General features: G+C 36.0%; 3 protein-coding genes across 4 annotated transcripts in view; 2 read left to right on the top strand and 1 right to left on the bottom strand.

Moving 5' to 3' along the window:
• LOC128890383 (transmembrane protease serine 9-like) overlaps positions 1–924 on the top strand; it is an 8,458-nt gene extending 7,534 nt beyond the window's left edge. Inside the window, exons 13-14 of the mRNA XM_054148822.1 lie at positions 422–676; positions 766–924. Coding sequence (XP_054004797.1) covers positions 422–676; positions 766–909 — 399 coding nt within the window. The 3' untranslated portion in view covers positions 910–924. The remainder of the gene's footprint in view (positions 1–421; positions 677–765) is intronic.
• Positions 925–2,863: 1,939 nt separating this feature from the next.
• LOC128890121 (protein EFR3 homolog cmp44E) lies at positions 2,864–10,057 on the top strand. Of its 2 annotated transcripts, none has more exons than XM_054148343.1 (16): positions 2,864–3,175; positions 5,722–5,798; positions 6,303–6,418; positions 6,645–6,807; positions 6,976–7,128; positions 7,235–7,341; positions 7,423–7,566; positions 7,638–7,716; positions 7,787–7,922; positions 7,998–8,269; positions 8,345–8,517; positions 8,605–8,965; positions 9,041–9,240; positions 9,328–9,427; positions 9,497–9,652; positions 9,718–10,057. In XM_054148343.1, the coding sequence occupies exons 1-16, from the start codon at positions 3,097–3,099 to the stop codon at positions 9,871–9,873; spliced, it is 2,472 nt and encodes an 823-aa protein (XP_054004318.1). In that variant the 5' UTR covers positions 2,864–3,096; the 3' UTR covers positions 9,874–10,057. The 2 variants fall into 2 exon arrangements, with proteins under 2 accessions (XP_054004318.1, XP_054004319.1); XM_054148344.1 differs by lacking the exon at positions 2,864–3,175 and adding an exon at positions 5,334–5,573.
• Positions 10,058–10,690: 633 nt separating this feature from the next.
• LOC128890138 (peptidyl-prolyl cis-trans isomerase FKBP1A) lies at positions 10,691–12,425 on the bottom strand. Its single transcript, XM_054148377.1, has 4 exons — positions 12,227–12,425; positions 11,851–11,898; positions 11,376–11,562; positions 10,691–11,284 (listed from the first exon to the last, which is right to left on the bottom strand). The coding sequence occupies exons 1-4, from the start codon at positions 12,261–12,263 to the stop codon at positions 11,227–11,229; spliced, it is 330 nt and encodes a 109-aa protein (XP_054004352.1). The 5' UTR covers positions 12,264–12,425; the 3' UTR covers positions 10,691–11,226.
• Between the last annotated feature and the right edge of the window lie 73 nt (positions 12,426–12,498).

The following is a 12,498-nucleotide window of genomic DNA, read 5'->3' as shown; positions in this document are numbered from 1 at the left end:
TTGAACTCAAAGCTTTCCACTCTAAGCTTTGTATTCAAAGCTTTGTAGTCCAAGCTTTGTATTCAAAGCTTTGTAGTCCAAGCTTTGTATTCAAAGCTTTGTAGTCCAAGCTTTGTAGTCCAAGCTTTGTATTCCAAGCTTTGTACTCCAAGCTTTGTATTTCAAGCTTTGTATTCAAAGCTTTGTACTCGAAGCTTTGTATTCAAAGCTTTGTACTCGAAGCTTTGTATTCAAAGCTTGTACTCGAAGTGGACCAAGCTCTGGTCAGTCATATCATCCATATAGGTCATCCCATAAGTAATATCCTAACTTTCCTTCTATAATGAATCTTTCTTTATAATTTTATCTCTATAGTGAAATCACTTCGAGCGATGATTTTACACTGTTAAGACTATATTCTAACGTAAGTGTGCTTTCGCAGCTAATAGATCCCATCAATTTCAACGCGTTCCAAATGCCCATCTCGCTGCCTGGTGGCGAACCAGTCGCAGATGACTATGCCGTCGTGTCTGCATGGGGTGATAGGAGCTCTCCTCCGGATGCCCAACTTTCCAACACTCAGCAATACGAGTACCTCAGGATGCTCAGCTTGGATCAGTGCCAACAGTACAGCAACCTTGATGTTGACAGCAGCATGATATGTACCTACGATGGACCTGGCATAGGTTTATGTCCAGTAAGTGTTGGTGACTGGATCGCTTTCGCAACGGTTTGCATCAAGTTTAATCGTAACTTGACTAACACTTCTAATTTTCTTTTTTCTAGGGTGACAGTGGCAGTCCACTTGTTTTCAACAATCAAGTCGTCGGTGTAGTATCCCGTGGTTATCCTTGCGCACGTGGCGAGCCAGACGTTTTCACTGATGTTTACGCCAACATAGATTTCGTCCACGAAGCAATGCAATACTAAGTTCAATTTGTAAAGAACCATTTGAAGAAGAAATAAATCAGTGTATCTTTGTATGCAAAGAAATTTCTCAAATAGAAGACCGAATATAGTATCCACTCGATACAATCTCGAACTCATCCAAATCTCAATTGAACATACCGTAGAAAAGATAAGATTCCACAGGTGGTGTTGATAAGATGAATACTAGAACAAACGATTAATATATGTAAACATATAAGATAACATCTTGTTGTCGCTAATTATACGATGTTAGTTTCTCTCGTAATACACACTATATGATTGAGATTCTGAAGATAGTTCTTATCAGGTCTTAACTATCACAGCTTATCGCTACAAAAATCTTACCGGTTTCCTAAGTAATGGTGATTGAAAAGACACTAATTTACTGATATAAATGACGACGAATGTTACCATTGTCGATCAACCAATTGACGTTGACAACGAAATGCTCAAACTATTGAAAAATTGGGTAAACAAACAATCACGTAGAGAATGGCTTGTGGTATGTAACTTCAATTTGACGAGGAAAACGTATACGAACTATCAAAAATATTTGATTGGATTTGTGTACTATTCGATCCGAAAGTACAGCAACGAAATGAGATTAATTGCCATCGTCAGTGGACGATGACGTCATCGAACTGCTCCACTGTCCTCGCCGTCTTTGGTATGGCAGACCGTGTGGGTCAGCCAGATAGGCCCACTCGTTTGCGGTCCCCATTATGGTACCTCTACTGTATATCATTGACTCACGCGACGTCTATGCTCTCGACGTTATTGCTACAAAGTTGTCAATCTAGATGGAAGTAGGAACAAGGGAGTCATCGTTCACCAGATTCTGAGATTGTTTAAGCATTAGGGATGAAATTGACCTTGAAAATTCACTACGATATTACTCAACCCCAAACTCGATCGAAATCTCAGTTAGCACAGTCGTTTCACTCCTTGTGAAATAAATGTTCACTTTTAGAAAGGAATTTCTAACTTATTAACACGTTCACTGCCAGACTAATACTCTTGAAAATGTCTACTGTGATTAAATTTTGTTTACGGACTATTGGAAACTGCGTAATGAAACATCTATTGTGGTATTTAGTTGTGTAACTTCATCAAAGTTCAAAGTATTTCGTTTAAATTCATTTTCTGTGACACTTAACTTTCAGAATTAATTTTCGTAGTTTTTCAGTGAAAAGCACTGTCACCCATATATGGGTGACGTGGCGATCAACGTGTTAAAGGAACTTCGTTCAGTTTTAGATTTCAATGAATTACATCTCAGTAACGACGCGGTCGATAATTATTTTTTTTTTTTTTCGTATGGTCTATAATTTCTACAATTTATAATTTCATAATGGCCCGTGTCCAAATTACAAAAAATTGTATATCGTTTGTCATAAAATTGGGATGGTTCGTGTAAATCGAGACAGGCTCGTACGATTCGTATTTAATCAAAGAATCATCGAGTGAAGTTTCGTTAAAATCCTCTATTAAGCAAGTACCTTGAGATTCTGAAGTTGACGTAAAGAGGCTTTTTTGTTTGTATTTGTTTTTATTGTGAACTTTTTACAAAGTTATTAGCACGTTTCCTGTTACATTATTTTCTTACCTTCTAATTTTCTTATAAATGTTATTTTCGCGCTTACATTTTATAATACTTGTCGCCTCTTAAAGCTATTTTCTAATACGACTTGTGTCACATTTTTACCAAAGGCTTTATTACATTTTCTGAAGAGGCTTCTTGGGTCATCCAGTGGTCGGCCTAAGCGCTGAGCGTACCGTGGCATTGATTTACGCGTACCGCGACCCTGGGGAGGGCGGATTCTGGTTAGCAGAGGCGCCACAGGGTTGTACACCCTCTCTTCAGCGTCTTTTCAATCGTCGACTGCCGTGATCCGCACAGGCGCGCGCTCGACTCGTGACGTAGTCGGGGAAAGTACTGTCAAGGGTGGCCTCGTGCGCGAAATGCGGGTTAGTGGGGCACGGGCGTCGCGACGCCGAGCGTCGACGTCGCCTCGGTATTACCCGCTCGATCTCTCGTGCTCGACTTCGTTCGCCAGGCTTTTACGTAAGAAGCAATCCTAATTCCGACGAACCAGGGATGAGAGACGGTTGGATGGTTGAAACGGCTTGAAGGTTCGAAGTTCGAGGGCTCAGGATCACCCATGGGATACGTCGTCGGCTGGGAAGATGGCTATGATCAGGTGCTGCTTCGAGGCGGAAGTGCCGGACGTCTTCGAGTCCCTCAGCAAGTGCACTGACCCTGGCTGTGAGTATTAATCAGTCTTCTTTCCATCAAAGTGTTCCATTCATTTCTTGTGTTTGTTGATGTTTGCTTACTGTGCCGAGTGGTGATCGTTTGATTCCAATAGCGCAACTCTTCGAGGTTCGTTAAGTTATCGAGTGAATTGTATTATATCTCCCGAAAAAGAAATTATTCTTTGGGATCTCTAATATATTTGTAAAGTAATTAGAGCCGAGGAGGAAGTTAGATGCCGTAATTCTGTAAAATTTTCTTATCGAGTTTTACAAGAATTATTTTTCTTGAGTACCGGGGAATATTATGCGCTAAATGGTGTCACTAAAAAGTGACGAGGTATAGTGATCAGAATGTTCTCTCCGCTTTATCTTTGTTTATGTACCTCCTTGTAGTTCAACAAGTACTCCAAGTATTGATTATTGAAAACCTCATTCGTATATTAAATTTGATATTACATAACGAATTAGTTTCATCCCTGTAGTTTAATTTTATCGACGTAATTATAATGGTCGAGTACGTAAACTTCGTTACTTGTTTACAGCAGTGATTATGCAGTTAATCCATTAATATATTATTTATCTATCGCTATAATCAAGTACCATTTATTTTTCTTGGTTCTCGGAGCAGAAACGTCTAAACGCTTCGGAAAATATTATTAAATTATTTTTGCGTGATTAATAATAAAACGATAACCGCGTAGGCGCTACGTTCAACTATGCGAACAGACCTTTACTATTGATTTCCGAAGCCTCGTGTCAACATCCGGAATATCTTGTCGTTATGAATACCTCTACATAGTATAAAATTAAGTCCTTGGTAGGCGTCTGTCTGTATGTTCGGGTTTAAATGTGATCCAGAGTCAGAGAAGCCTGACTATTCCTGCGTGGGATTATCTTCGCGAGCGAGCGTCATGATTCAATATTTTCCGCGAAGCGGAGAAATTGTTATGGACTTATGAAAGCTTAGTTAATATCAATATATGAAAAATGATCAAATATAGTTCATTCGAAAGCCTATTTTGAACAATGTAGAAGAAATTGCTCTTAATGTTCGCATAATACATTCAAATTTAGCGCGTCTTTTAAATTTAACCCCGGGGCCATCTAGCGGTGAAAGGATCGAACTAACTTTCGGAGTTTGGTCAGCGCTTCTCTCGGGAAAACGCTCAAGTTTGTCCTCAATAGTTCCTTTTTTCACTGCTAGATGACGCTGTTTTTATCGACATAGCCGGTACATTACCATGTTGTCGGTACTTTACCATGTAAATGGCGCCATCTGGCAGTAAAGAAAGAAACTATTGAGGACAAACTTGAGCGTTTTCCCGATAGAGGCGCTGACCAAACTCCAAATAATAGTTCGGCTGTTCACCCCTAGATGGCTTTTCATTTGACCAAAAATACCGCGAAACCACAAGAGAAATTATATTAGTTTAAAAGCTTACAAAAGAAGGGTAGTATATACGCATAACACGGATTGATCCCGTTCAAACTGAAAATCGCGATGACGTTTTCTGAATTTAGCATCAGAAGGCTAGCAATCGGTGACCGATTTTCAAATGTCTAGCAACCTACATAATTTCATTTCAGTAACCTGCGAATAATCCTTAGAGTAGCCTTGCATATCCAAATGTGCCAGGAGACGAAGGAGGTTTTATTAAGTAAGCTCAAACCTGTTTAATGCTATTGTTCTTTTGATAAAAGCAAGGTGCAGGATAGACCAGGCATCGCAGTTAATCTTTTTGACATATGGCTTATATAAACAACTCATTATACTCGTATTCTTTAAAAGTTCATTGATTCGTTTGGGAATCCTTTGACTTGCTAGATTGATGGAGAAATTGGTCTATCTATCTTTGGATTTGCTTCTACTTTTCACAGAATTTTATGCTTTAAATTATAAATCTTTGCAGCTTCAGTTTTGTTTCTTTTTTAAACCGTGTGACTCGAAAAGACACGAATATGATTTTAAACAATTCAAAACTCAGTGAGCGGATTTTTTGCGGTGGTGGCGCCACCCGTGGAGAAACACACAAGTTTGTAGTAAAAATAGTACACACCATTTCTATACGATGGCGCCACTGGCATTCAAACCCGATCGATAATTATCAATTGGAATGAAACGTTACCCACAGTACCTTATATGAATATAAAACTTTTACTCTCGCCAATAATTTACCCAAATTCACATATAAATGTATCACTTATTTATAGCATAATTTATGTACTCTGTAATCGCTATGAAAGTTTATAAATAACTTCGAAATGCTCTATGGATAAAATAAGAATGTCACGTTACTAGTCGTACAAGTGATTTTTCTAGTGGCTCAGAATTTCACTCCATTGATAATATCAGTCGATCCAAGTCCCTTCGTGTGTACTGTGGTGACTCAATCGTATCAAAATGTTCGGTAAATATATTGTAACTTTGTTTTGAAACATCTAATGCCACCGTGAAATGTTCTTATCGCTTACATCCCATTAATGTCCATCAATTGTTTCACACAATCCACAAAATCGTATTTTTCTCTTGTAATTTTTTCATTCTATTTTTACTAGGTTGTTGTTGGTGCTGTTCTGCTTTACGTCCAAGGTACAAAAGGCTCGTTGACAATATTTTTCCTGTTAACCCACAGGTGAGATTCCTACTTTTCGCACCTCTAATAAACATACGATTTTCATTTATTTTCAGTAAATAAATCCAAGGTAATGAATTGCTTATTATGTAATTGAACTTGTATCAATTTCAATCTAATCCTAGCAGAAGTGACAGATCAACATATGTATTTTATGTCTTGTAATGACAGTTACACATTTATTATAATAACGAATATTTATTAAAATACTTTTAAATACACACAATACTTACCCCTCCTAAACTCAAAAGTATCAAAGGGCTACCTTTCTGATCTTTTAATTAAATATTAGTAAAATGTTAATAATATTCTCATTTATTCTCTCCCAAATTGAGTTTCAGTTTCCTACATATTTTCTCAATGTATTCTTTTGTATTCTTGTTCTAATATTAATGAAATGAGTACATGAAAATCAAAGGTAACGATGTTGGTATATGATTTTTTTCAATTAACATTGGCAACTTTTGCAAAACGAATTAATGTAATATTTTTTAATATATTTAGGATGGCTTGGTCAAAAATAACATGGAGAAGTTGACCTTTTATTCGTTAAGCAGCCCTGAAAAGCTAGACAGAATCGGAGAATATTTGTTTCAAAGGGCTTCCAGAGATATTTACAGGTAAAGCATAAACAATCTAAATGATAGACAATTATGTATAATTAATCTGATAATTATGAAAAGTGCTCACTCATGTAGTTATCTTAAATTGTTGTTTATTTATGTTACATGCTAGTCATACAAGTAATTATATGTTACGGATAAATTCGCATTTTTACTGTCAAAATATCCTAGGTATCTTTTTATATTCAAGTACAAAATTTAAAACAAGTATGTAAATTAACAGGAGAAGAAATGGATTTGTGATTATTGCTATGGAGGCAATGGATCAGCTTTTACTAGCGTGCCATGCCCAAACTTTGAATTTATTTGTTGAAAGCTTTTTAAAAATGGTACAAAAATTATTGGAGTCTACGGATCCCCAACTACAAATACTGGCAACACAGTCTGTAAGTTTCAACGAGCAACACACGATATCGATGCTCCGTTTTCGAACTTAAAATTTACAGTGTTACATTCTTTTTATTAAATGCGATTGTTATTTACCATTGATATAAAAAATAATCATATCTTTGGCATCTTTGAATTCAGTTGAACAAAGTGCTGGCTTCTTCCAGTTTGTCCGATTTGCCAACATCGAGCAAGATACGCCGTCTTATCACACACGTTACGATTTCTTTGTATCAAAGTACTCTGCAATGTGCCACTCCAATAACGATGACCCTGCGATCCGCAAGCAAATACGACTTGCTGGAATTCAGGGATTACAGGCATGGTTCTTTTATATCCATAAATATTAAATTAAATATCAGAGCAATATCGATATGTAATTATTGGTATTTTTGTTTCAAAACCAATAATTTAATTTTTTTATAGGGTGTCGTAAGAAAAACACTTTCCGATGATTTAGTGGAAAACATTTGGGAACCTGTTCATATGGATAAGATTGTTCCATCATTGTTATATAACATGCAAAATTCTAGGTAAAACATGCAAGTGATGCGCGTATATATGTGCGTGCAACGTAGCTTAATTTTTTGATATATACGATTCGGTTTTATTAGATATTCGAATAAAGAAGATGCAACACCGGATAGCCCAACCGAAGAGCGGTCAGATCCACCACAATTCGCGGAAACTTGTATGCGAGAGCTTGTTGGGCGAGCATCGTTTGGTCACATTAGATGTGTTATTAGACCAGTTTTAAGGTTTGACAATGGTTATCTTACATCAATAAAAATACTTATCGATAGCGGTGTGACATAAAAATTATTTGCAGGCACTTGGACAATCATCAATTATGGGTTCCTAATTATTTTGCTATACATACATTTAGGATAATTATGTTTTCCATTCAGGTTAGCGAAAAAATAATGAATTATGAATAATAATTAATGAATATATGAGGATATTACCACTTTTTTTTAGTCGCAATATTCTTATACAGTTGTGGAAGCATTAATGGCTCATCTCGACGATCACTCGAAATCGACTGCAAAAATTCGGACAAGTATTGCAGATACCTTATCCAAAATTATTTCAATTGCAGCTGGTGAAAGCGTTGGTAAGTTTTAATGCATTATTATTATCATTAAAGATAAAATTATTATCACGCGTTAAGTCTAACACGTTTTTCAAGGTCCATCCGTCTTGGAAATAATAAATTCGCTACTATCTCACCTCCGAGTTAGTGTAACAAGAAACCAACCATCCAGTAGCGACGAGCAGTTGTATCAAGAAGCACTTATTAACGCTCTTGGAGAATTTGCAAACCATCTTCCAGATTATCAAAAGATAGAAATTATGATGTTCATTATGAGTAAAGTCCCATACAGCCAACCAGATCGCATAGTCTCTGTTGGAAAAGGAGATGTATTACTCCAAAGTATCCTTCTAAAATCCCTTCTAAAGGTAACATCGTTATCAAAAGTAAAGTATACATTGGTTAATGCATTTATTATTCACTGCGCTTTTTATTGTTCTTAGGTCGGCACAAAATATCAAACTATACATTTAAATACAACATTCCCGCCAAGTTTTTTGGAACCATTATTAAGAATGTCGCTCGCAGCAGATGCTGAAATGCGACTTTTAGTACAAAAAATCTTCCATACCCTAATCGACAGACATCAAAATATTACAAAACTTGCAAAACCTATGTAAGTTATTATCGATCAATTTTTTGTTATCCTCTACTATTTACATTTTTCGATATATTTTAAGATCGTATTACATTCGTTAAACAGAACGAACGTAGCACCACTCAATCTTACCATTGAAAAAGCATCCAGACCAGATGTTATCTTTATTCGCAAACATGGCCCTGAAATTTATTTAGCGCTTTATGAATCGTTGGAATTGGCAAGTAACACGGTGGAAAATGTGGAATCTATATATACAACGTTGGCGTTACTTGCCGTAGAATTGGCTTCGGAAGAAACCATATTGGAGCTCCTAAGATTAGTGCTGAGCCTTCAAGATCTAGCTCTAACGAGTGGTCAAATCAGCATTTCGCTCAAATTTAATTTGCACGCTACCGTCATCAGTTTGCTGGTACTAATATCTTACGTTTGCAATATCGCTTCGCTGATGGATTACGCGAACAAAGTAAGTGAAAACACATTCGAAATATTAATACATTATAATAACATATTAAAACCTCTTCAATTTTCACGATTTAAGATTGTAGAAATACGGCGGAAAGAAGCACCGCATCTGTTACCTGATTTACATTCACAATACGATCCCGGGTTATCTTCTAGAATAGCACCGGTTCTGTTAGTTGATCAAACTGTTTTAAGCGAATGTTTAAAAGGAGCTGGTCTGGACAGTGGAAAGCTACAACAGGGACCTGGCTATAGTAGCACTTCACTACAACATCGGTAATGTCAATAACGATGAAATGCATCCTTTTCCTGCTTACAGTATTACGTAAAACTTGTTGCTAAATTAATAGTATTAATTTTCAGGCATTCATGGGTTGATAGTGCTGGACGAAATTCATTAGCGGATATTAACTCTGGTGCTACAGAATTGGACAGTGGTGGCTCATCTCCCGGTGTTCAGAAGGTACATTTTTTTACTTATACTTTTAACTTAATCCTAGCTTTTTATTCATTATATCTCTTCATTGTCTAGAAATTGCTGGGAGAAGAGTTAACTTTCGAAAGTATGAAACGAATTCTAACAGAAAATAATAATAATCACGTAATGGAAGGAGAAAAGCGATTACAATTATCGCACTTCTTTAGAAACGCGCCATTCCAAGATTTGGTGTCGAAAACGCAACCAAAGGTACAGGTAAAGCTAAATGGGAAAATGTTTATGAAAGTTTTATAATATTGTGGATAACTTTTCAGCATGACGTTCTCCAAAGCAAGTTATCCGAAATATTTAATACACTAGCCGTCGATCCACGAAATACACCTCAACCAGGCGGGCCGCCAACGGATACCAAACCTAATCAAGCACCGCCAGCTTATGAAATACATTTTCCCGAGTTATTTGTTTATTAAAATAATGTTTCTATAACATTGTTAATCCTTTCGCTGCTAAATGTGCACATATATGTTCACCACAAGTGACGCTCCAATTACGAAGAATGTATAAATGCAGCGATAAACCGTATTCAAATCACTGTTTTATCTGCTTATTTAACTGATAAAATGTCGTTATCGATAATATATACATATATATATATATATATATATATAACACAATATTGTACAGTGTCGTTTTCCTGCGTACAATGCGAGCCCTTTTACAATTAATTACGCACACACCGCAGCGAAAGAACTAATATGTTGTACATTATAGTAGTCGGATGTCAATTATAATTGCGTTAATTTATTTATAAGTTTTGCATTGAAAATGTGTAAAGCAATGTTTTTATATAGATAGCATTTTGATGACTAATACAAGTCATAATATTTATTTGTAATATATACATATGTTATATATTATGTATTTACTTTATGTAAGAATTATTATTGTTTATTGTATAATTCAGTCATACGCGACACGTGTAAACTAACTGTGCGCAATTTGTGCCGCTGTCTCGCTTATGATAATATCGATATACTTCTGTGTTAAAGTCTGGCTACTGATAAGCCAATAAATAACACATTACTAATGTTCTGTTGAAGAGATGTACACACCACTGGTATGAATTGTATAAAAATGTATTAAAATTATAGAACATGGGAATAACGTGTAAATGAAAAAAAATGCTCTCATTGTGAAAGAATTAAAGTATTCATATAAATTGTGTCCTCTTTTTTTTTGTTACAGTTATAGGAAATAGATAGCGATCACTAATTAATAAACACATGCTTCGAGACAAGACAATTTTTTATTGAATTTTTTCCGTGTAAAGGTCCGTACTATTACAATATCAGTACAATTATTATTCTTTGCGTTATTGAAAGATTTTGTACAAAATATCCAGGTGATTGTTTACCAAGTACTAAGTAATTTGAATGAACACAGGCGTCGGATTATATATCAGATGTTTTAAGATTTATTTAATTCAATTACTCATAATAGGAATGCTATCCATCAACATCAAATTGATTAGTGTAAAGATTAATCTTATCAGGATATAAAAGTATGCAAAAAGGTAGAAGATTCCACATCAATCAGTCCTTGAACATTCGTGTACAATTGTAATTTATAGTTTATATAATTGTGCAATAGTGAAACACAGAATTAATGTCTTAAATTTCCTCATTCGTATGAGCAATCGAATTAATGTTAGTATGCAAGACATACCACTCAAGGAATGACTACTTAATATAATGCAATTTGAAGCGCTTAATTATCAGTGATTCTGATGTGTGTAGTCAATTTGGTATACCCTGGAAAGTTCTTCAAGGCTCCACCTTCAACAGCTCCACATCAAAGATGAGAACAGCATGTGGTGGAATAGTGTGCCTTTGTCAAGGATAATATAGAATATATTTGCATAATTACTGAAACTAATTTTTATTGTAAATTTCTACTTTGTATTAAAGGATATACTCCAGGATGTCCTCTGGAGCCATAGGCAAAATCTGGTGAGCAAGTTAACCTAGCACGCTCTCCAACACACATTTGAGCAACGCCTTGGTCCCACCCTTTAATAACCTCTCCTTTACCTATTTTGAATTTAAATGGCACACCACGGTCTCTGCTAGAATCGAATTTTTTTCCATTCTGGAGAGTACCTATCAGACAATCAATGCAAATAACTTAAGATTCTATAATGATCCAACTTATCTGATTACTATTTGTAAATGTAAATGAACTGTTTTTGAAAGGGCCTATAAATAAGTTTGATATATTAAGTGTTAAAATACAATTGCTTGGATGAACTGTACATACAAGTCTTTTCTAATTAACAAGGGTGTACACAAATGTGTAAAAAAAGTCTTAAACGTATTATTAAGCCAAAGACTGGTGTTCTTTATAACTTACTTCCAACTCGATTTGAAAATGCTATTAAACACGTTTACCTGTATAGTGGACAACTACAGTCTGTCCTCTTTTCGGATATGTCTGGCCTGCACATACGAAACATGATTAAGAAAAACGTTGCATAATAAATGAAAAGGAGCGATTTTCTTGAATGTTACGCGTACGTCAATAGTATTAACCAACAGACGTGATCGCCTTATTTGGAAGGGATCGAAAACGGATCGTGCTTTTCATAGAATTTTAGGTTGTAAATAAATCGCGTCGACGTGCCCGCGTTGTATTTTAATCGATCAAGGAGATTCGTTCGAGGTAGAATAGAAGGAAAGGATAAACGTAAACGCGAGTCGTAAAGACAGAAACGAAAGTCGCGAAGAAAAGTGAAAGATCGCGGAATATCGTGCACAGAATAATTACCATCTCCAGGAGAAAGAACTTCCACATCCACGCCCATAACTACGTATTTTCTGTCACAGAAATTGGATCCTCGACGAAGAGACCAGCAAATCTTGTTACGAAAAACCGGGCGATTCGTACCGGTAAGCAGAATTCACATAAACGTGGTCTTTGTGGCCGAAAAAAAACGGTGGCAGTCGAATGATGTTCGGTTAATATAACAAGGTATCTAAAGATCAGGGATGCCATAAATCCCCTCCACTTTTCTCCGCACGAATCCTAAGAAGGTTATG

The sequence above is a fragment of the Hylaeus anthracinus genome, unplaced genomic scaffold (assembly GCF_026225885.1).
Source record: "Hylaeus anthracinus isolate JK02 unplaced genomic scaffold, UHH_iyHylAnth1.0_haploid 12000, whole genome shotgun sequence".
Classification (NCBI taxonomy): Eukaryota; Metazoa; Arthropoda; class Insecta; order Hymenoptera; family Colletidae; genus Hylaeus; species Hylaeus anthracinus.
Note: the sequence above shows the minus strand (reverse complement) of the source record. Positions and strands in the feature narration are given on the sequence as shown.

What these genes read in the sequence shown, in the direction of transcription:
- LOC128890121 (XM_054148343.1), top strand. Translation starts at nt 3,097, where the DNA reads ATGGCTATGATCAGGTGCTGCTTCGAGGCGGAAGTGCCGGACGTCTTC. An exon ending in GCTTCCAGAGATATTTACAG is followed by an intron (nt 6,419 to 6,644) that starts GTAAAGCATAAA and finishes GTAAATTAACAG; the next exon opens with GAGAAGAAATGGATTTGTGA. An exon ending in TGATGGATTACGCGAACAAA is followed by an intron (nt 8,966 to 9,040) that starts GTAAGTGAAAAC and finishes TCACGATTTAAG; the next exon opens with ATTGTAGAAATACGGCGGAA.
- LOC128890138 (XM_054148377.1), bottom strand. Translation starts at nt 12,263, where the DNA reads ATGGGCGTGGATGTGGAAGTTCTTTCTCCTGGAGATG. An exon ending in AGTTCTTTCTCCTGGAGATG is followed by an intron (nt 11,899 to 12,226) that starts GTAATTATTCTG and finishes TCGTATGTGCAG; the next exon opens with GCCAGACATATCCGAAAAGA. An exon ending in TCCAGAGGACATCCTGGAGT is followed by an intron (nt 11,285 to 11,375) that starts ATATCCTTTAAT and finishes ACAAAGGCACAC; the next exon opens with TATTCCACCACATGCTGTTC.